Source organism: Ochotona princeps, chromosome 16, assembly GCF_030435755.1.
Source record: "Ochotona princeps isolate mOchPri1 chromosome 16, mOchPri1.hap1, whole genome shotgun sequence".
Taxonomy (NCBI): Eukaryota; Metazoa; Chordata; class Mammalia; order Lagomorpha; family Ochotonidae; genus Ochotona; species Ochotona princeps.
In genome coordinates, this window is record NC_080847.1 from 56129856 (window position 1) to 56152722 (window position 22867).

At 53.7% G+C, this 22867-nt stretch overlaps 3 protein-coding genes across 3 annotated transcripts; 1 reads left to right on the forward strand and 2 right to left on the reverse strand.

Moving 5' to 3' along the window:
* Positions 1–766: 766 nt before the first annotated feature.
* Positions 767–1696, forward strand: LOC101517272 (vomeronasal type-1 receptor 4-like). Its single transcript, XM_004597122.2, has one exon. The coding sequence runs from the start codon at positions 767–769 to the stop codon at positions 1694–1696; it is 930 nt and encodes a 309-aa protein (XP_004597179.2).
* Positions 1697–9813: 8117 nt separating this feature from the next.
* Positions 9814–10755, reverse strand: LOC101517028 (vomeronasal type-1 receptor 4-like). The gene has a single exon (XM_004597121.2). The coding sequence runs from the start codon at positions 10753–10755 to the stop codon at positions 9814–9816; it is 942 nt and encodes a 313-aa protein (XP_004597178.1).
* Positions 10756–15293: 4538 nt separating this feature from the next.
* On the reverse strand, positions 15294–21692 carry LOC101516788 (cationic amino acid transporter 3-like). The gene is made up of 11 exons (XM_004597120.2): positions 21301–21692; positions 20391–20549; positions 18623–18797; positions 18427–18539; positions 18018–18240; positions 17730–17869; positions 17461–17563; positions 16865–17070; positions 16594–16760; positions 15554–15662; positions 15294–15426 (listed from the first exon to the last, which is right to left on the reverse strand). Exons 1-11 carry the CDS (start codon positions 21671–21673, stop codon positions 15308–15310), a joined length of 1887 nt encoding a protein of 628 aa, XP_004597177.2. The 5' UTR covers positions 21674–21692; the 3' UTR covers positions 15294–15307.
* Positions 21693–22867: the final 1175 nt, after the last annotated feature.

Below are 22867 nucleotides of genomic sequence, written 5' to 3' on the forward strand. Positions count from 1 at the left end.
TTCTACCACACTTGATTTCCACCAGAGACAGGCACTCATGTCCCATAACATATAGGACACAAGATATTTTTTCTCTTGTCAGTGCCAAATAGTATACTATTGTGTTCTCAAAAAGTTGGCAAGTTTGAATAACTTCAGTACAATTGTTCAAGGAGAAAGACAGTATATGCTATAATCATGTAACCTATTCCCAATAAGATAAATAGTTGTACCATTAATATTTTTGTGAGATTATGGGTTGATTCTGCATTATAAAGGCTGGCTAATACACATGAAATAAATATAAATTGAGTCTCATAAAAATAGCTTGATATGTAGTATTTGTACAACACAGCCAATACATCTGTTAGGGTAACATTGTGGTTAATTTAACTGCTTTTATACAAGCCCAGCTAGCTTTAACATGCTGCTTGGTACACAAATTATGACAAAGCTATACGCTGAAGCTGCCTGTGGGATAAATTCATTACCAATGATATGAGCACTCCTGACTTTCCCTGAAGTTACTAAGAATACAGCAGTTATTTCATGGGTCTTTCCATATAATGAGTATTGTGAAAGTAGACATCAAGATTATGTAATGAACTCTATGTAAACATGTTCACACAAATGTAGTTTCTGCTAAGTGGGAAGTCATGCAAGCAGGGAATATTATGCATGTAGACTGATGAGATCCAGTTGACATTAACACATGTAGCCCTTTTCTCATATCCCCAAATATAACCACAGGCTCAGAGACAACAATCAGGCATCTGGAGCTAGTGCCATGGTCAACAGGGATTTGACAGTGGGAACGATGTATTTGTCACAACTCATCATTGCAGTCCTGGGGAATTTTTCTCTTCTTTCCCATGACTTCCATCTCTACCTCACAGGATGCAAGTTCAGGCCCACAGACTTGACTATCAAACACCTGACTGTAGCCAACTGCTTAGCCATTCTGTGTAGAGGAGTCACACAGACCATGGCAGCTTTTGGGATGGAGGACTTTCTGAGTGACATGGGGTGCAAACTTTTGTTCTATGTGCACAGAGTGGGCAAAGACATGTCCATTAACAGCACTTGCCTCTTGAGTGTGTCCCAGGCCATCATCGTCAGTCCCAACAACTCCAGGTGGGCAGAGTTCAAAGCAAAACTTCCCAGGTGCATTGGTCCCTGCAATATCCTCTGTTGGATGCTGAACCTGACGGTCAATGTTGTGGTTCCTGTGCACGTGACTGGGGGCAAGAGTGACAAAAATATTACAAAGACTATGGACTTGGGCTACTGTTATTCTTTGAATCATGACAAATTCACAGCATTACTGTACACAGCCCTGGTGAACTTCAGAGACATTTTCTTCATAGGACTCATGCTGTGGTCCAGCGGCTTCATGGTTCTTATGCTCTATAGGCACAAGCAACAGGTACAACACATCTATGGGACCAACACCTGCACCAGGTCCTCCCCAGCATCCAGAGCCACAAGCAGCATCCTGGTCCTGGTGAGCACATTTCTGTCCTTTTGTACTCTCTCCTCTATCTTTCACATTTGCTTGAATATTTTAGGAAATCCCAGGTTGTGGTTGGTGCACACCTCAGCACTCATCACTGGGAGCTTCCCAGCTGTGAGCCCCTACATTCTCATGAGCCATGACTCCAGAGTGCCCAGGCTCTGCTGCACCTGCACAAGGAATGCAAACTCCCTGAATTATTGAGAGTGTGAAAGTGTTTGGAATACTTATGATCTATTTCTCATAATTTGAAAATTGCTGACTTAGGCAATTTTCCTACAGGAGAGACAGAATGATACCGCGCCCCTTGTCCTATGATTCACTCCCTCATGGCTGCCTTCGACCCAGTCTCGTGGTCCGAGACTCAGAGGCAGTCATATAAAGATGTGTTGTATTTGTGTTTGGTCCGTAATCCAAGGGAAAACATCAAAGAAGAGATCCAAAACAATGCTGACCACGTGATGACAGTGTGTTGACCTCCCCGGTCTCTGCTAGACTTGTCATGCCCTGTCTCCTAACTCTAGCAGCTAACATTTCCATATGATTTGAGGTCAATTTTTCCTTTTCTTTCTGACTCATGAAGACTGTTCCACTCACTGAGATACACAGAACACGATCCACTGTGTCTGGGATATAGTGGCTCTTCAGCTCAGTGGGTCTATTTTGCTTGTATTTTTAAGGCAGGACTCTGCTCTGCTGGGAGTCACGTCCCCCAGCTGTCTTGGGAACTCCATGTTTCTTCAAATTGAATTCCAAGAATCAAGGAGTTTTCCTTTGAGTATCATATAGAGATATGTCGTTAGCATCATAATTGGGAGGATAGGTGGTTATACACACCACCAACATAACAAAGATCACCCAGCCTGCTCCGTGCCCCATACATGTCTTGACACTTTTGGTGAAAATAGCATGCCGAGAGGGGAGTGACGTTCCGCAGGTAGCAGGGACAAGGACCCTTTGTGTGATGGGTAGTGGATGAGACAAGGCTCCATGGCGCGTGGAGTAAATGTGTTTATCACACAGTGACCAGCAGGTGTGAGGAGCCACCACTGTCCTGTCCACGAGGCGCATGTGTGGGAATGTAGGACTGACCCAGGCTCCTGAGTGTGCTGTGTCTGATGCTCGTTCTCTCTGCTAGAAGCATGTGACTTGCCACATGGATGGAGGGCTCCATGAGTGTGTCCCTGGGTCTCTTTCCCTCTCGTGTGACTGGCAGCATCAGAGGAGCATTACAGAGCAGCCGCATGTTCGTGTGTTTCTGAAGAAACTCAACTCAAACTTTCATTGCTAGGATCTGTGTAATCAAGAGTGGGTTACATATCAAAACTTTACACACATTGGGAGCTTAATCCAAACACAGTTATTATATAAACCATCATCAACCTAAAGTAAAATCACAAGGCTTGAAAGTGACAAAGTAAACGCAGCATCATACTCAGGGCACAGCTAAGAGCTCTGTAGGCTGATGGTCAGACATTCAGCTTTGACAGGTTCAACTTCCCACCTGAGGCAAGAACGGATGAAATTAAGACCGATCAACACCTCTAGCTGTCCCAGGGGTCCTTATCCTCTCAGTGTGATAACACTCACAACATTTAAAGGGACATGTGCCACAGAACACACTCTGTCACTAACCACAGGCTTGAGTTAATATTCTCCAAGGTGACACAGTTGACTAAAATGCCGGGTTTTAAAGAACAGTTGAATCTTTCAAGCTGGGGAGTAACCGAGGGAAGATGTTGTGTTTCAGTCCCCATGGCTCCTGCAGCCCTGATCTGACCCTCCCCTGCAGGACTCCCCAGCCCAGAAGATAATTATTTATAATTGGCAGACGCTGGGACAGTCACTCACGTGTACTGGAATAATCTACTTCTCACCAACTATCTTCTTTCCTCCTTGCTTTATCTCTAGCTCCATTTCACAGGATGCAAGTTGAGATCCACGGATTGGATCTTGCAGAAACTGGCTGCAGTGATCTGCCTAGCCATTATCCCCAGGGGAGCCCTCCCACAATGGCATTTATGGAGCTTCCGGGTGATATTGGTGTAAATGTTTGATTACGCCGTGGCTCTGGTTGCTTCTGGCAGCATCCCCAGGCTCTTGAGCACTGTCCAGGAGCCATCACAATCAGCCCAAGCAACTCCAGGAGATGAGATCTTAAGGCTCGCAAGTTCGTGGGCACCACCAATGCCATCCTGCAGACCCAGGGCATGATGCTAGTATTGTAGTATATGTATATACATGACTGGAAGTTGAGTATCAGACTATCACAATCATACTGGTTATAGCTATGGTCCCGCAGGGCCTCAGAAGAACATCACATACCCACACTAGGCACCAGCAACCTTCTTATTCTGCTATATATGTTTTGGATCTCTTGCTGCGTGCCTGTGACTCTGGGGTTTTTGCCGTGTACAGGCATTGAACAGGTATCCAAACTGTGGTTAGGCCATTGGCACACAGAGACAACAACATGCCTGATGGATTCAACAATGGTGACAAAAGAAATGGCATTAGTATTATGGTCTTAGGCAGCTAGTTCAGGGTCACGAGCTTGGGAACCATGCCTCCCCTACCTATGTGATCCTTTCTGCCCAACTGTAAGTCAAGAGACACTCACGTCTCATCACCTGGAACCTGAGAGGCAGTGCTGTTGTGTGGCTGTGTAAGTACTCCCTTCTCAGGCCCCTATAAAGGCCCATGATAGGGAGGTGCTCGCACTCTCGGTCACATGCTGTTGTCACCTCTGTACTCAAATTTTGGGTACACTCCCTGGTGCCTGTTTGCTCTGTGGCTTCCTGCGGACAGTCTCTGGGGACAGGCATCTCCCGAACATGGCTCCCGCATTGTGTAACCCTCACCTCTGTGCCCTGCTTGGGGAGGGGTCAGTGAAGCTGTGAATGCTAACAAGCTTCGTATTTCTAATACGTGTACTCTCAGTAGTTCCAGAGAAGCTAGGAAAAGATGAACGCTTGCAGTTTTGTAAGTGTGTCCAGGTCTTAGCTGCACTCCCCTTAGGATAAAATATTGTGGCGGAAGCTGGATAACTGGTCTTTAGTTTAATGGCTGGATTTCACAGCAATGAAAGATTTTTTTCCTCTTAAGGTTTGGATTCAGACTGGAACATACTTTCCACTTGTTAATTTCTCATGGGCACTGATATCATCAAGCTTAATCAATAAAAAAAGCATAGTAACCTTAAATGTGACTGGTCTGGTCTCTCTTACACCACACAACATCTAGGGGAGAGGGATCCAACCTGAACTCATGGGACACGCTGAGCTCACCTTGAATGGGAACTGGTGCTCAGAGGGCAATGACTTCAAATCCCAACAATCCCAGTCCAGGGACTCCTCTTGCAGGAGGAAGGCAAGGATGCGAGGAAGCCTGGGGAAACGAGGTGGCATCAGTGGAGACGTGAGTTCCAACAGTGACCTTCAGAGGGTAGGGGCCCAGCATGGGGAAGGGCTTGTCCCCTGAGCCAGTGGGATCTCTGACAGTTCCAACACAAGCAGAAGTTCCTGAAGACAGGGGCTCCCTCACAGGCAGCTTTGCCCAGGGTGAGGGTTGGGGCGGTCTGGCTGCTCCCCTCAGCTTCTGGGAACATCTCCAAGCTCCCAGACCATCTGCCTCAACCACTCCGTAGAGTTTCTGGGGATTTGGAACACCAGACAGTTGAACACTGGGATTTCGAGAGGAATTGTGGGGGTGTGCATATCACTGTGGCCTCCACAAGCACTGGAGCCTAGAGGAACAGTCCGAATGCCCAGCAGTGTGAGGAGCTCAGTGTCTATTAGCAGGACTATAGCTGAGGTTCAGCTGAGCTTCCCTGGTTGCCCAATGCTGCTAGGCATTGTGGCGACACTGCCTGCAACTCCACAGGCCATGGACACAGGAAATGCCTGCTGGGTACTGTCAGATTGTTCCCTGTTGTGTCTGCCACTTGTCCACAATAAACCATGACCAGACTCAGCTACCGCAAGTTCTTGGAGCCCTTCTTGCCAGTTACTGAAAGCAGTATTTTCCCAGAGACCCCCCCCCCCAACTTTTTTCCATAATGCTTTAATTTTGTTTTTTCAGGGGAGTGTATGGACAGTGAGAGAGATCATGTCAGACACCAATGTAGGGTTGTAGGGAGGATCCTTCGTTGGCCAAGCTTGGCAATGGCCGCTCCAGCGACACTGCAGGAGCCACTGCACTGCCCAGCCGAGTCAGATGATTTTTTAGCTCTCCCAAACTCAGAGCAGTTCAACTGAACCAACTGGCTACCAACTGCCCTAGTTTCCAGCAGGAGAGCCTGGACCCTCCCATTCCAATGGGCTCAACTGCCTCGTTACAATGAGCCCAACAGCCCACTCGCTCATCTGATTCCTCACAGCACTTTGTGTGGGGAGGTGCGGGAAGGGCAGGGTGCACCTGAGCCAAAGTTTCCATGCAGTCAGAATCTGCAGAAATCCAAGGAATCCTGCCCACCGCGGTGTCCTATCCCCCGGCTGCACTCCACCACAGTGCGCACACATGGGTTTCACCACAGAGAAGAGCAGCAAAGAGGTACTTCCTACCATACATCCCTCCTACCCATGTTCTCTCGCCACCACCCTTCATCCTCCTTCCTTATTGTTTCTTAGCTATTTCTAATGACACGCTGTGGGGAATCCCAAATCCCCAGCCAGGTGAGCTGAAGTGAGGGTGATCTCGGGCTCATTGAACTTGAGCATGGTGTTTGAAATGAGGGTATCCGCATGGGGAGCTCTTGCCCTCCGACTGCACACTGGACAAGTCCCATTTTAGGTGAGGGGGTGTTTGGGGGGTGTTTGCCTTACACCTTTTCAAATCGTGTGAACTATCACTTCCTTCTCTACAGCTGGAAAACTACAAAGGGAGACGGGCTGCACACCTCACGGGAAACAGAGAGGTGCTGTCCTGGGGCAGCCTTTTCCTAAGCCCTGCAGGAGGAGGAGGCTGACCCACCATTACTGGAATCACACCTCTGCCATGTGCGGCCACTCCCTGGGGACGCTGGCTCAGTGTCCCAGGCCCGCATTTCACAGCAACAGAAAGGCTTAGGACTCCAGAGGCAAAAGGAGCTGACCTGGGAGACGGGGACTCACGGCCTCCACCTCTGTTCTGCCTGATATGACAGCCTATCTGGTCTAACTCAATACCCCAGCTGTTCTCTGCCTCTCCAGTTACCGTGTCCTTGTCCTGTCCTCTCCACACATATCCACTGGACAAGCCACTTGCCACATGCTGAAGCTAGCTCTGCACCGTGCTCATGTGTGGAGACGGGTCCTTGAGTGCTAACGTGGTCCTCCTGACGTGATGACAATGGGGCTCTCGGGATTAATACTCTGTGACAGAAGTAAAATGCCCTCTGTCAGGCCCGATGCGATAGCGTAGCGGTTAAGGTCCTTGCCTTGAACACACCAGAATTCCATGTGGGCGCCAGTTCTAACCCCAGCAGCCCCACTTCCCATCCAGCTCCCTGCCTGTGGCCTGGGAAAGCAGACGAGGACGGCCCAAGACTTTGGGACCCTGCACCCGTGTGGGAGACCCGGAAGAGGCTCCCGGCTTCAGATCGGCTCAGTTGCAGCCATTGTGGCCACTTGGCAAGTGAATCATCGGATGGAAGAAATTCCTCCCTGTCTCTCCTCTCTGTGTATCCGCTTCTCCAATAAAAAAAAAATACATAAATCTTTTTAAAAAATGCCCTCTGTCCCCACTGCCACCTCTGAGCATATGCAGAGAAGCGCTGAGCACGCAGCGTGGCAATTACAAAGCATATAATTCTACTGATAGTTCAGCGTTAGTTCTGTATTGACAAGTAACAGCTCTGTGTGTTATAGATTTATTTTTGGCATGTCATTGGTGTAATTTTTAATCGAGGAGAGATGGGCTATGAGACAATTCCACCCCATCTCTTGGTGCTGTGTAGAAAGGACCAAGGGACCAGAGGGGAACCATCTGCTCAGATCAGGTGGTCTCGGAGAGGACACGTAACTTACTAAGCTAGGGTTTCAGTGCCAAACGATGATCAAATCACTGATACACAGTACTATAAAACCACATGACAGCACCAAATACACAAGACTAGGACGCCTTTAAAGCTCACGTTCTGGGACAGAAAATTTTGGAATGGAAAGTAATTTGGAACACTTAAAAATCCAGGTAACTCCGGGAGGAAATTTAAATAAGGCTGAGAATGTGTCAAATTCAGCAAAAGAATGACAGGAACTCTCCTGAAATCGGCTGAGCACAACACTGTAAACGCCTTTTCGAAAAGGCATCACGTGGTACACAGAGCCCTGCCCCATTTCTCCTCTGCTGTCCCAGGACCAGAAAGAGCGCACTGAGGCGTTCGCGCCCTCAATAACGGTGTTCTCACCTGTCTTCTCTTGCCACCGCGTCACTGGAATCACACAACACCGCCTCTCCTCATTCTCTTCTGCACAATTCCAACCCTGGAACTGTCCAGGAAGAAACCAGTCACTGCCCATTGAAGGGCTCAGATCCAATCAACTCGACACCGCCCAGGGCTTGGGTCACTTTCCCACCGCCATGAACATTTCCTCCATCTAGTCTGTCAACACATCCCCGATCCTCCTCCCTGCCCCCATATCTGGCTCCCTCTTCTCTTCCCTTTCCACAGTGTGTTGGCCCCCACTCTGAGGGGCTCCCCCAATCTCTCCGATTTCCCCCTCTTTCGTCCCCACATTCGTTAGCCTTCTGCTGAGAGTGTCGCTGGCCACCTGCCCCGGGAAAGGACCTCGCTCAGGGGGCGAGAGCCAGGGGTCAGTGTCCACAGGGATGGGGACTGCCGAGCTCGCGGCTCCTCCCTGAAGGACAGCACACTGACCCGCACACGGCAACGTGACCACAGGACACAGAAGTGGTCGTGGGGCTCGGGGACCACGGGCCAGCACAGACGGACAGAGTGGGCTGGAAGGAGAAAAGGGAGACTCGATCACCAGGCAGCACCACAAGCCTTCCGCCATCTACATCCGGGCCTGCGGGAAGCAGCGTGCATGCACTGCGGCAGTGCCCTGTGATGTCAGAGCCGGCCGTCATGGAAACGCACGCCACTTCCGGCAGGCCCGGAAGTAGATCCCAAGGATGGGAAAGGAATTTGCACGTGGTGTGCAATTCATGGAATCATTTCAGTTGTTGGAGAAAAAGCGTCTCAGCTCTTATGAACGGGGTCGGGGTGGGGTGGGTATCAATCATGTGTCCAGTATTGGATTTACTTAGGAGTTAAATCAGTTGTGTAAAGAAGTTGACTAAGGAGTGGTGTGATAAGCAACACAGCCACTGCCCTTAGACCACGAGTCAGCAATAGTCAGTTTAAAGTTCTAGCTCAGTTGTAAAGGGAATACGCATTTAGGTTTTGAAAGCCTTTGTAACACTATGATTAATTTCTTTGTGTATCAATAAAGTTATACAAACCATGACTCGTTTTACAGGTGTTTTGATTTTTACCGTATCTCTCCAGCCTGATTTGCCTTGTTTTCATCATCACATTTCATTTCCGTGGGTAGCCATCGTCACTTCTCCTTGTGAATTTGCCTCACGGCTTTCGCCAGTCACACGCACAGGTACCATGACCCTGAGCACCAGCTCCAGCAGCGGCTCAGGACCTTGCAGCGCCCAGTGCACTTGGCAGCCGTCATGTTAAGGTCCCGCCAGTAGCAGCTGTGAGGACTGATGGTGGTGGCCTGGGACACACTCAGGAGGCAGGTGCTGCCAGCGGACACGTCCCTGCCCACACGGTGAGCAAAGAGCAACTTGGCCCATACACATGGTGCCTTTCAAAACCCACAAATTGCAAGAAATACAGATTGTTACAGACAAGCCTCCCTCACCCTGAATCAGTGAGTGCATTTTATTAGCAGTCCCAGGCATTTCACATGCAAACAGACTGGTTCTCCACTCACGTACACATTAGAGTCAGGTGGTTGTAGAACTCAGGCCAGGATACACTTCAACAAGTGACAGTTAAACTCGTAACGGTTACTATGGGACTATACTATTGTGATAACACGGGGGAAATCGGTGGAGAAAAATCTCTATCATAACTACAAAATGGTACCATGAAAATAATAATGGGAGTAATAAATACGTCTTTTCTATCATATAAACCTTATAAAAAGAAACTTCACACAGATACTGAATGTCAGTGGATACTAGCGAGACGACTGTACACTACTTTATTTGCAATTTTACAGGCACAAGCCCCTGCTCACATGAGTGTGTCTGCACAACGTGCTTCATCTCGGAGCAAGAGTACTAAATGAAGAGCTCACAATTGTGACTCTGCAGTCACGTTACACACTTACTCTGACTTGAGAGGATTTTGCATCCCGTGGCCAGGCAAAGCAGAGCCTGGGCACTCTGGAGTCGTGGCTCAACAGAATGTAGGGGCTCACACTGGGGAAAGTGCCAGCGAGGACTGCAGAGGCGTGCACCAGCCACACACTGAGACTGCTGAAAGCAGGCACACAAGCATGCGAGATGAGAGAGAGCGTGCTCAGAGACGCAAACATGCTCCCCAGAATCAGGACACTCTGCACAGCTCTGGACTCGGGAGAGCGCCCGAGGGTGGCACTGCGAGAGTGGATGTACTGCACCTGCTGCCTGTGCCTGTGTAGGAGGGACAGCATGAAGGCGCTGGCACAGAGCATGAGCCCCACAGGGAGAGCGTCGTGGATGAACAGCAAAGATATGTACAAGGAATTTGCAGTTTTACCCTTTGGTTCAGCAGAACAATAGCCATAATCAGCTCTCTTCGTGATGTTTCCTTTGTGTCTTTTGCCAGTCATATGCACAGGTGTCACGACATTTAGTATGAAGTTCAGGAGCCAGCAGAGGATATTGCAGGGGCCAATGTATCTGTGAGCTTTTATTTTAAGGTCCCTCCAGTAGGAGTTGTGAGGACTGATGGTGATGGCCTGGGACACACTCAGGAGGCAGGTGCTGCCGGTGGACACGTCCCTGCCCACTCTGTGAACATAGAACACGAGTTTGCATCCCACGTCACTGAGGAAGTCCTCCATGCCCAAGGCTGCCATGGTCTGGGGAACTCCTTTAGAGAGAATGACTAAGCAGTTGGCTACGGTCAGGTGTCTGATAGTCACATCTGTGCACCTCAACTTGGATCCTGTGAGGTACAGACAGAGATAATGGGAAAGAAGAGAGAAATTCCCCAGGATTCCAGCTGCAGTCTGGAAGGAGAAGACGATTCCTATTGCCAAACTCCCGATGGCCATTGCGACCTTTCCTGGGCATCACCGACTGTCTCGTGAGCCGAGATTCCTGCCTGGGAATGTCAGGTACAGACCAGATGCAGGCACCAGTGGAGTCCACACGCTGGGCCCGGCTCAGACGCACCTCCTTGGGGCTGCTTCTTGACTCACAGCTTGCCGCCAGCTGAGTGTGTGATCCCAGCGGCACTCAGAGTGCAGGTGGCGCACTGCTCATCACTCCACGGTACTAGAATATCAGTATTTCTATTAGATAACTGGCACCATGCACGTTAGGTGTGAAGGCTGTCACTTTGTTTTGCACTGAAGATTTAAGGAAAATATTTATTTATTTGCTTGGCAGAAATTATACAGAGAAAGGCCTCGCTAAAGATAGTCACAACTTCCCGATGGCCGCAGCAGCCAGGGAGAGGCCAGGACTGACACGGACACGCCGTGTGCGCTGCCTTTAAAAAAGAACTAAACTGATCTATAAGTGACAAACTAAATAAATAAATCTTAAAAAAATGAATTGTCAGTAAAGAACACAGTTTGGGGCTGATGTGGCACTGTGGGTTAAGCTGTCTGTTGTGACCCTGCCAACCCATATTGGACTACTGGTTGGGGTCATGGCTACAGCACTGGCAATCCAGATTTTTGGTAATCCACCTGAAAGGCAGCAGCAGATGGATCAAGTCCTTGTGCCTCTTCCACCGGGTGGGCCACCTGGATGGAGATCTGGCCTGGTTTCAGTCTGGCCCAGTTCTTGTAGTTTGCGGTCACTGGGGAATGAACCATTAGGGTCTACAAAGTCTCTCTCCTCCCATTCAACTTCTCAAATAGATTTGTAAAATTAAACAAGAAAGGACTATTAAAGGGTATATAATGTTGTAAGAATTTATATATACCATAGCATATCCAAGCTCAAACATATCGATATCTTATCATTTAAAAATAATCTCACTCAGACTAAGTCAATCATTTCACGAAATTCAAATACATCAGACTCTGAGGCGCCCCTCTCCAGGTAGCTTGTGTTTTACTGCCTTTCAGACACCACAACGTACTGCTCAGACTTCTGCTTAAGTCAGGTGATAACAAATAAAGATTGGTGACATACTGTTTAAGCATAGTGCTTTGTTATGTATTTGTGCATAACTATGTCACATACTTGTAATGTAACTGTCATATGTCAGTGTGACAGAGGAGAGGAGAGGATATATAGAGACGGAGAGTAAGAGAGAGGAGAGATGGGAAAGGGAGAGAGGAGAGAAGAGAGAGGGAGCGAGAGAGAGTGAGAGAGCTCCTTCTAACTGGATCATGCCCATTCACTGGCCATGGCTAAGGACTGGACGAGAGTGAAGCCCAGAGGTGAACATCAGTTCTGGTCTCTTACGCGGTAGCTGTGACCCAAGGATTTGAATCATCACCTACTGCCTTGCAAGGCCTGCACTGACAAGCAGATACAGCATCAGGGGCAGGAGCTGTGTGCTGCACACGGGGCGCCCAGTGAGGGATGAGGGCATCGAAACCACGGGGTAAGCACCTGCTCTCCGACTCACGTCTTGACCCTGAGGATGGAGCACACTGGCACTTGCATCAGCAGACGGGGGTGCTTCCAGGAGGAAAGACCATCTCAGTGAGGAGTTAGAGAGAACACGTCTATTTCAATCATAGCTGTGCAGAAATTTTTTATGAAAGATTCTATGATCCCTGTGGACGCAGCCTACGCTAGGTCAAGTGTGGAGGTTCCAAGAGCACACCTCAGCCTCCTGAGGGCTTGATCTCTGCCGCCTATAGGTGGGGTGAGCAGCAGGTGGACTTTAGAACCATAGTTCTTAAGCTGATTCACAGCCAGCTTCTGCTCTCTCCTGGACTAACGACCAACAATCACAGCCCTTGTGGAAAACGTTCAAGGATGCTAGGTGTAGGACCCCATCTCCTCCTTGGTGCTCCTCTGCCTGTTGAGGTGGTCCGGGGTCACCCTCACACCCAGAGGAGCCACCACTTGCAGAGATCACTTACCCAGACTTCTGACACGCTTGCTGCCTGCGATCCTGCCTCTTGGGGTCAGCAGCCTCTGTGCTGGGCGCCTTCTGGCTGCAGGGGCTGAGCGCTCCATCCGGTGGCAGCAGCCAGTGCTAACTGGGGAAGTCACTCAGGTCCTGGGATATGGGTTTGTGAGGTGTGACGTCATCTCCCTCGGAGCCACAATTATCCTTTCACCTGTTCTGTCTGTGGAAAGGATGTTTGTGCAAAACTTTTTTGTGACTGTTAATGACTAGGCTCAGTTTGAAGGGAGCCTTCTCCAAGGACTCAGGGCAGTGTTTGGGAGACTCCCTGGAACCCTGGAGGCAGCCTGAAGCTCGCGTGGAGGGAGCGGGGAATACTGAAGTCTGGGGCCATGGCTCCCTGAGCTGCGTTGTTCAGCGCTGCCGCGCAGGTGCCAAGGAGTGGCGGGCGGATCACATGAAAACGGAAAAACTTTGTTCATGGACACTGAGATGGAAATATTATATTGTTTGTCAAAACATTAAAAAAAAACCCCATACTCCTTGGCTTCGCACCTGGAGTGTGCTGGGGGCTCCCTCGGCGCTCGCTCCGTCCTTTGGGTCGTCCCACTGGGGCTCTTGCTACCAAGACCCTCTCGTGGGCACAGGGACTGCAGAAACGACCAACAAGGTCCTGGGCACAAGGGACTGTAGGCCGAGGAGAACCAGGTCCAAACGATACCGTGCAGATGGGAAAGGCAGGAGGCAGAGCGGAAGCAGACAGACTTACGTGTGCCCGACTGAGGATTCAGACATGTGGGTCGGTGAAAGAAGCCGAGGCACCAGGTGGACTGTGAGACACGAGAGAGACTCAAAGCAGGACCAGTGTGCTAGGACAGCAGTGACTGGGACACGACTGGGAAAGCTAAGTGACGTGTTGGCTGTATTCACAGACCCAATCTTCCACGTTGCAAATGTGTCTCAAACACCTCCTTGTACTTGGTAAATGTAATGTTTATGTTTGTAAATGTAATGTTTATGTTTGTCTATTAAAAATATTCATAAAGAAGCTTTAAAAACCACAGGTGAGAATCAGCCCAGGTGGCATCCTGGAGGAGCTGAGGGAGTGGTCAGACTCCAGGAGGGACCGAGCCTTCGACACAGCATCCCAGGGAGCAGAAAATGTGTGCAGCCCAGGGCAGGGTCTGCGAGCGCACGGGCGCCGGAGAGCGGGGCGCAGGCCAGGGCAGAGTCTGAGAGCACATGGGCAAGCTCTGGAGAGCGGGGCGCAGGCCAGGGCAGGGTCTGCGAGCGCACGGGCGCCGGAGAGCGGGGCGCAGGCCAGGGCAGGGTCTGTGAGCGCATGGGCAGGCGCCGGAGAGCGGGGCGCAGGCCAGAGCAGGGTCTGAGAGCACATGGGCAGGCGCCGGAAAGCGGGGCGCAGGCCAGAGCAGGGTCTGAGAGCACATGGGCAGGCGCCGGAGAGCGGGGCGCAGGCCAGGGCAGTGGCCAGGGTGCTGCTCTGTCCTGCGAGGTCCAGGCTGCAATAGGACTGTGCCAAGGCTTACATGGGTCACGTCCTATCTGTCCCATAGGGGGGCATGAAGTGCCAGCTGCAGCTTTCTCAGCACGGCGTCTTTCTAGGCCTTCAGCAAACCCATCATAGAAGTGGGGGTCCCTTCCATTGCACTACACCAACAGCAGTCAGAGGGAAGAGTAGAAATTTTACTGCTGGGCCCGGCGGTGTTGCCTAGCGGCTAAAGTCCTTGCCTTGAACGCCCCGGATCCCACATGGGCGCCGGTTCTAATCCCGGCAGCTCCACTTCCCATCCAGCTCCCTGCTTGTGGCCTGGGAAAGCAGCTGAGGATGGCCCAATGCATTGGGACCCTGCACCCGCGTGGGAGACCCGGAAGAGGTTCCAGGTTCCCGGCTTCAGATCGGCGCGCACCGGCCGTTGTGCTCACTTGGGGAGTGAATCATCGGACGAAAGATCTTCCTCTCTGTCTCTCTTCCTCTCTGTATATCTGACTTTGTAATAAAATAAATAAATCTTTAAAAAAAAAAAAAAAAAGAATCTTAACCGTGTTTCATAAATATACACAATTTTGGGCCCGGCGGCGTGGCCTAGTGGCTAAAGTCCTCGCCTTGAACGCCCCAGGATCCCATATGGGCGCCGGTTCTAATCCCGGCAGCTCCACTTCCCATCCTGCTCCCTGCTTGTGGCCTGGGAAAGCAGTTGAGGACGGCCCAATGCACTGGGACACCGCACCCACATGGGAGACCCGGAAGAGGTTCCAGGTTCCTGGCTTCGGATCAGCACAGCACCGGCCGTTGCGGCTCACTTGGGGAGTGAATCATCGGATGGAAGATCTTCCTCTCTGTCTCTCCTCCTCTCTGTATATCTGGCTGTAATAAAATGAATAAATCTTTAAAAATAAAATAAATATACACAATTTTAACTTGTCAGTTTATAAAAATAAGTCTCTGGGAAAAAACGTAAAGGCATCCTGTTCCCAAAGCCCAGGCAGAGCTACCAAGCCCCCTGAGTCGAAGCACCCCACCCCACGCAGGGCCCCGCTGACTGCGCTTAAGCCGATTGCGCAGCAGGGGCGCCTGCACCCTGAGCCTCGGAGCTGGGGTCGGGCAGCTGCAGGTCGTTCTCCTCCAGGCTGTGTCGGATCCCGTAGCCAAAATACACGGCAAATCCTGGGGGGAGGTGAGTCAGTGAGCTAGGGACACGACAGAGCTCCCGCATCCCCTTACGAGGCCAGGGGCACCTGTGCCCGGATCAGGAAGAAGTGCCAGGCACCCGCAGGCCCAGCCGGGCACTCACCCATCACCATCCAGACTCCAAACTGGCCCCAGGTCCTGCCAGCCATCTGCATCATGAGGTAGACATTCACGAAGATGTTAGTCAGTGGGAGCGCGGGCAAGGCGGGCGCCTGTGGGCACAGACGGCAAGGGAACCCTTCGTACCGGGTACTGAGCTGCAGGGCATTGGTAACGGATGTCTGGCTGAATAATTTAGTAAAGGGGCTGGCACTGTGTCACGCTGCTTAAGCCGCCACCTGGGACACCAACATGCTCAGGCACTGGTCTGAGTCTTGGCTGCTCAGCTCCCCTGTAGCTCCCTGCGGCTGCGCCTGGGAAAGCAGCAAACGATGGCCCTGGGAGACTTCCAGGCTCTGGCTTTAGCCTGGCCTAGCCCTGGCTGCTGGGACCGTATGAGGAGTGAACACATTGGATGGGAGATCTCTCAACTCTGCCTCTCAAAACATACACTTTTAAATACACAGTATTGGGCCCGGTGTGGTAGCCTAGCAGCTAAAGTTCTTGCCTTGCATGCTCCAAGATCCCATATGGGCTCTGGTTCTAATCCCGGCAGCTCCACTTCCCCAGCTCCCTGCTTGTGGCCTGGGAAAGCAGTCAAGGACTGCCCAAAGCCTTGGGACCTGCACCTATGTGGGAGACCTGGAAGAAGCTCCTGGCTCCTGGCTTTGGATCAGCTCAGCTCCAGCCATTGCGGCCACTTGGGGAATGAATCAGCAGATGGAAGAGTTTTCTCTGTCTCTCCTCTCTGTATATCTGACTTTCCAATAAAGATAAAATAAGTCTTTAAATAAATAAATAACTGAATGCACAGTATCAAAACATATTCTCAGTAGCTGTTATGTTTACTAACAGAAAAGTGGGGAGTCCCATTGCTGCTCCACTCCCCCAACACCCCCAACAGCCAGGGCTGGCTGGACCCCGTCACAGGACCCTAGGAAAGGGGGGCTTAGCCAAGCTCTCAGCACCCACCTTCCAGCTTCCCCTCCCAGCCCCAGGAGTTAGGGTGCCCAAGGCTGGGTGACTCAGAGCAAGCTCCCCCACCTTGAAGTGCAGTGGGGTGACATCCTGAGGCTGTCTCCACACCACGCAGGCAAGCCCGGCCACGAGCAGCAGCAGCAGCGCGGCCCCCGACACACAGACAGGGTCTCCAGTGAAGAGCCGCTGTGGCCACTGGGTCAGCAGCAGGCTCAGGGCGGCCAGCAGGACAACTGCAAGGGCCGGGGGAGAGCTCGGGTCTGACGCCAGCCCCGGAGGCAGCCCACGCCCTCGCCCCAACACCACGCCTCAGCTCCAGGCAGGCCCACAAGCTCACCAAGCAGCGAGGCACAGGCATACACGGCCCGGCCCGACTCGAGTGTGGGGAGCGGGCGCACGGGGCTGCACGGATTCCCCCGAGTCTTCGAGGTGTCTGCATCTGAGTCGTGCTCCGGCACCGCCACCTCTGGCTGGGCAGGCTTCATCTCAAACCCTTCTCCCCGCGTCTTCTCCTCCTTGGCTGTGTTCTGGTCGGGCTGGTACCTAAGTCAGAGGCATGAGGTAAGAGATACCGTGGGGGTGGGCTTCTCTGCCACCTGCAGCACCAGCATCCCCTGTGAGCACCCCTCAGAGTCCAGCTGCCTGCTTAGGCACTTGGGAAGGCCGTGGAGAGCGGCCGAGTGCTGGGGCCCTGCCGCCGCGGGGGGCACCCAGAGGGAGCTCCCAGCTCCTGCCCACACCCAGCTCATGTACCCAGGGAGGCTCCACAGGACACAAAATCTCCACCTCTGGCTTTCAAACAAATGCTCTTTTTAAAACCCCTAATCCAGGACCCCGTCCCCTCCTCCTGCGTGGCAACACTGGGGACCAGAAGGCTAAACACGGGTGCCCACCAACCCCCACGAGACCCTCCCACCCAAAGCCAAGGCTCACCTGAGGACCAGGACGGAGAAGGCCACCAAGGAGTAAGCCAGCAGAGTGCCAATGGACGTGAGGTCCACCAGGTCGCTGAGCTCGAAGAGGAAGGCCATGACCGCTGTGATGGACACACGCAAGGCATGAATAACACACAGGGCACCGCCCTGTGCCCAGGACACACGTGGCCACCCTGCACCCCAGCACACGTGGCCACCCTGCGCCCCAGCACACGTGGCCACCCTGCACCCCAGCACACGTGGCCACCCAGGGTTGTTTATCCTCACCTGCGATGACTCCAGAGACAGCCGTGGCCAGCACGGGGGTGCGGGTGCGGGTGTGGACCCTGGCCAGTCCTCGGAACAGGAGCCCGTCCTCTGCCATGGCGTAGATCACGCGGGGCATGGGGAACATGGCGCCCAGGAGGCTGCAGGAGGGGCGGGCAGCAGCGTGAGCCGCGCGTGGGGAGGCGTGGGCAGCAGTGACACGCAAGGGGAGGCGTGGGCAGCAGTGACACGCAAGGGGAGGCGTGGGCAGCCCTCCCGGGGTCAGGCCACCCCGAGCAGGGCACTGACCTGGAGGACAGGGCACACAGCGTGCCCACGGCCACGGCGTATCGCAGAGGCGCCCACCCGACGTGGACGAAGGCCTCGGGCAGGGGGCTCTCGGTGTGGATCTCGTAGTAGGGCACCATGAGGGTGAGAGCGGCGGACACACCGAAGTAGGCCAGAAAGCAGATGAAGAGCGAGAGGATGATGCCCAGCGGGATGGAGCGCTGCGGGTTGTGCGCCTCCTCGCCTTGTTGGGGTCACGACACACACACGCGTGGGACGGGAGTGCCGTCTCCCTCCCTACGTCACGGGCTGCGCCACGCTTCCGCCCTGACAGGCGCGCACGCACACACTGAGCCTGCGCAGGCGTGCGCCTCCGCATCGGGGCATGCGCGCCTCCGCAACGGAGCATGCGCACGCAGATCCGCGTTACCTGTGGTGGCGATGCCATCAAAGCCAATGAAGGCGAAGAAGCACGTGGCAGCTCCGCGGAAGATGCCGTCCACCCCGAACGGGACGAAGCCCCCCGAGCCCAGCGGGCCCAGGCTGTGGAGAGGGCAGCGCAGGAAGATGAGGTGCCAGAGCTGCGGGGCCGCAGACCCCCACGTCCCCGGGCACTCCCTGCCGACCTGGAGCCATTGGCGGCCGCCAGCGCGCGGCTGTAGTCGTCCTCCGTGAGCCTCCAGTTGCGCAGCTGGCCCTGGATGAAGCCGGACACGATGACACAGCCCAGCACCAGGAGGTTCACGCCGGTGAAGAGCTTGCTGACCAGGGCCGACTCGCGGGCGCCCAGGGCCAGCAGGCCTGCGGCAGACAGCGGGAGAAGTGAGCCCACAGGCTGGCAGAGCGCACGTGCGCACGGGGAGACGGGGCGTCCTCTTGGGGGGGGGGGTCGGCTCGTGACGTGGTGGGGCACAACACCCCAATGCCCTCCTTGCCACTTCTTCCTGTCTTCGTGGAACATCCAGGGACATTTTCTCTAAACCGGCCAAAGCCCAGAGCTGGCACTCGGTGCAGGCCTCCCATGTCGGTGGCGAACACCCCCTACCCACGCCATCACTGCTGCCCCCCACCCCTCCCAGGGTCTGCACTGGGGGAAAGCTTATTTTTATTGGGAAGGCAGATAGAGAGGAGAGACAGAGAGCAAGATCTTCCGTCCGATGATTCGCTCCCCAAGTGGCCGCAACAACTGGAGCTGAGCCAATCTGAAACCAGGAGCCTGGAGCTTCTTCCAGGTCTCCCACGCGGGTGCAGGGTCCCAAGACTTTGGGCCGTCCCTGACTGCTTTCCCAGGCCACAAGCAGGGAGCTGGATGGGAAATGGATCAGCCAGGACAAGAACCAGTGGCCATATAGGATCCTGGTGCATGCAAGGCGAGGACTTTAGATGCTAGGCTATCGCACAGGGCCTGGGGCCCGAGGTGAGAGTCTTGATTTCTAAGTTAAATGTTCTTGCCCGGACCTGGTGCAGTAGCCTGGTGGCTCACATGCGCCGGGATCCCATAAGGGCACTAGTTCACGTCCCGGCAGCCCTGCTTCCCATCCAGCTCCCTGCCTGTGGCCTGGGAAAGCAGTCAAGGACGGCCCAAAGCCTTGGGATCCTGCACCTGCATGGGCGACCCAGAGAAGTTCCTGGCGCCTGGCTTCTGATCAACTTATTTCCGGCCACTTAACCCCCCCCCCTTTTTTTTAAAGATTGATTTATTTTTATTGCAAAGTCAGATATACAGAGAGGAGGAGAGACAGAAAGGAAGATCTTCCATCGGATGATTCAGTCCCCACGTGACTGCAACAGCCGGTGCTGCGCCGATCCGAAACCAGGAGCCAGGAGCTTCTTCCAGGTCTCCCACATGGGTGCAGGATCCCAAGGCTTTAGGCCATCATCAACCGCTTTCCCAGGCCACAAGCGGGGAGCTGGATGGGAAGTGGAGCTGCCGGGATTAGAACTGGTGCCCATATGGGATCCCAGCGTATTCAAGGCGAGGACTTTAGCCGCTAGGCCACCATGTCGGGCCCGACTTCAGCCCTTTGTGGAGTGAACCAGTGGATGGAAGATCTTTCTGTCTCCTTCTCTCCATAAATCTGATGTGCCTTTCCAATAAAAAAAAAAAGGATATATATATATAGAGAGAGAGAGAGAGAGAGAAACAAAAGGTTTAAAAATAAATAAACTTTGGTATTAATTCGGAGGAAGTGTGTTCTCAACAGGGGGATATTTGAACCCCCAAGAGGCCTTCTGGTGGTACCCTGTGGTACCAGGTGGACACCAGGTATCCCTGGCACCGAACGTCTTAAAGCTGGGACACTACATAGCCGTGCCAGGACAAGTAACTCTGCAACTAGAAGCGGCCATAGAGCCTGGCCTGCCTGCATCCCCTCCGGCCCCGACGGCTCTCACCTGTGAGGAGCAGCACCAGCCCCATCGCCAGGAAGTCTGGGTACAAGGCCAGGACGTGGGGCACGTGTAGCGGGAAAGCCCCCTGCAGTGCCATGGCCATGTGGCCCCCCGTGAGGCTATCGAAGGCCGAGCTCCAGGCCCGGGCCACGCTGGCTGCCCCTGCAGGAAAACAGAGAGTCACTTAGCAGCAGAGAGAAAGCAGAGACTGTGGACAGGTGGGAATAGTAGGAAGAGAAACGAGGTAGACAAAACATGAACACTGGGCCAGTGGTGTGCAGCTTAAACTGCCACCTGCAAGCCCCAGCGCAAGTCCTGGCTCCTGGTGACCCAGGAAGGCAGGGCGTCCCTGTGCTTGGGACCCAAGTGCTTGGGTCCCTGCACCCTCACGCGAGTCCCAGTTGGTGCTCCTAAATTTTGGCTTCCTCCTAGCCCGGCCCAGACTGTTGTAAGCATTTGGGGAGTGAGCCGGCAAATGGAAGAGCTGTTTCTTCATCTAGCTCTGCTTTTCAAATCAATCTTTACCGAGGGTGCGGACAGGCAGACATTCTGGCACAGCACAGAAAGCACCCCTGTGGCACTGGCATCCCATATGGGTGCCAGTTAGTGTCCTGACTGCTCTACTTCGATCCAACTCCCTGCTCGTGGTTTAGGAAAAGCAGCGGGAGGGAGATGGCCCAAGAGCTGAGCCCCTGGCACCCATGTAGGAGGCCCAGCTGGAGCGCCCAGCTCCTGGCTCAGGCCAGGCCACTGCTGCCTTTTCGGGACTGAACCAGCAGATGGAAGACCGACCTCTCTCTCTCCAATGTGGATCTCAGCTGTCACTAACCAGGCCCGCTGGCATTGCCGTGAGGGAGGAGGCAGGCCTCCCGGCACCCCGGCACCCCAACCCCAAGCCCCCCATCCGTCTCACCAACGACATAGGAGAGTATGAGGTTCCAGCCGGTGATGAAGGCCAGCAGCTGGCCCACAGTGACATAGCTGTAGAGATACGCAGAGCCAGAACAGGGGACCCGGGCCCCGAACTCGGCGTAGCACAGCCCAGACAGCACAGAGGAGAGCGCCGCCAGCAGGAAGCAGATGACGATGGCTGGTCCAGCTCTCTCTTTGGCCACTTCCCCAGCTAGGACGTACACGCCTGCCCCCAGGGTGCTGCCAACACCCAGGGCCACAAGATCTAGGGTGTTCAGACATCGAGACAAGCGGCCTTCAGACTGCTCGCTGGGCTGCAGGGGCCGCCGGCGAACCAGCTGCCGGCCAAACCACCCCAGCTGCTGGCACAGCATCCTCCGGGCTCCGGACGCACAGTCCCTGCTGGGGGAGAGAACAAGCCGGAAGTTAGCGGGAGTCACCGCATGTGGCTCCCGGAAACAGCACAGGCCAGTCGCACAGGGACCTCCAGCGGGCAGCCTGCATCTCTGGGCCATGGTGTCTTCAGGCGTCGGTCAGGATTTCAGTTCTCAGGGTATGGCCGGTTAAGCTGCTGCCTGCCATGTCAGCACCACACTTGGGCACTGGTTCAAGCCCCAGCTGCTCTGCTTCCAATCTGACTCCCTACTAGCTAGCGCACCTGGGAAGGCAGTGGAACATGGGCCAGCTGTTTGCATTCCTGCCACCCACACGGACAGGAGACCTGGACGGAGTCTCAGGCGCCTCTGCGCTCCTGAGTCCAGGGGCCCAAGCCCTCAGCAGGGAGCTAGCCTGGGAGTGGAGCAGCCAGAACTCAAACCAGCACCACAGACAAAGGGTTAACCCACAGTCCCGCACATCAGCCCATCACTGTTCCTCTCAGAAAAATTTTAAGCTGGATTTTTAATCTGAAAGGGTTACTTGAAGAGACAGAGGATTTTAGAACAATGCCTGCAGGCCACAGAGAAACTTCTTCCTGATGGAAGAGCCAGACGTCTCTTCCTCCAAACCCAAGAAAAAGTGATGTTTTTCCAAGGACGAGTTGGTTAATAGTGGCCCAGATGAGACACGGGGGAACGGCGGGGGGGTGGGGGCCCACACAAGCCCTCCCCCAGGAGGGAATCCTCGACCCAGCAGGAGATGGTGGGGACCTGCGTGGAGGAGGGGGCAGCAGGAAGGTCTCCAAGGAAAAGCGTAAGTTCTCTTCCAAGGATGCGCCTGGCAGCAGGGGCAGCACCAAGAGAAAGAACAAGCTCCCGGTCTCCCAGGGCCACTGCCTGGAGGGTGCCCCGCAAGAGAACCCTCACCCACACCCCAGTAAAGACCCCGGTCTCCCAGGGCCACTGCCTGGAGAGTGCCCCGCAAGGGAACCCTCACCCACACCCCAGTAAAGACCCCGGTCTCCCAGGGCCACTGCCTGGAGAGTGCCCCGCAAGGGAACCCTCACCCACACCCCAGTAAAGACCCCGGTCTCCCAGGGCCACTGCCCGGAGGGTGCCCCGCAAGGGAACCCTCACCCACACCCCAGGAAAGACAAACTCAAAAAATAACAATAAAAGCCTAGAAAGACA

Excerpts from the sequence above, each read along its gene's own strand:
- LOC101517272 (XM_004597122.2), top strand. The coding sequence starts at position 767 with ATGGTCAACAGGGATTTGACAGTGGGAACGATGTATTTGTCACAACTC.
- LOC101517028 (XM_004597121.2), bottom strand. The coding sequence starts at position 10,755 with ATGGCCATCGGGAGTTTGGCAATAGGAATCGTCTTCTCCTTCCAGACT.
- LOC101516788 (XM_004597120.2), bottom strand. The coding sequence starts at position 21,673 with ATGCTGTGCCAGCAGCTGGGGTGGTTTGGCCGGCAGCTGGTTCGCCGG. Across the intron at positions 18,798-20,390 it reads GCTGGTGCTGCTCCTCACAG|GCCTGCTGGCCCTGGGCGCC; the intron begins GTGAGAGCCGTC and ends TGTCTGCCGCAG. Across the intron at positions 16,761-16,864 it reads TGCCTGTGCCTCGCTGCTTG|TTGTCCTGCTGGCCGCCCTG; the intron begins GTGAGCTTGTGG and ends CGGCCCTTGCAG.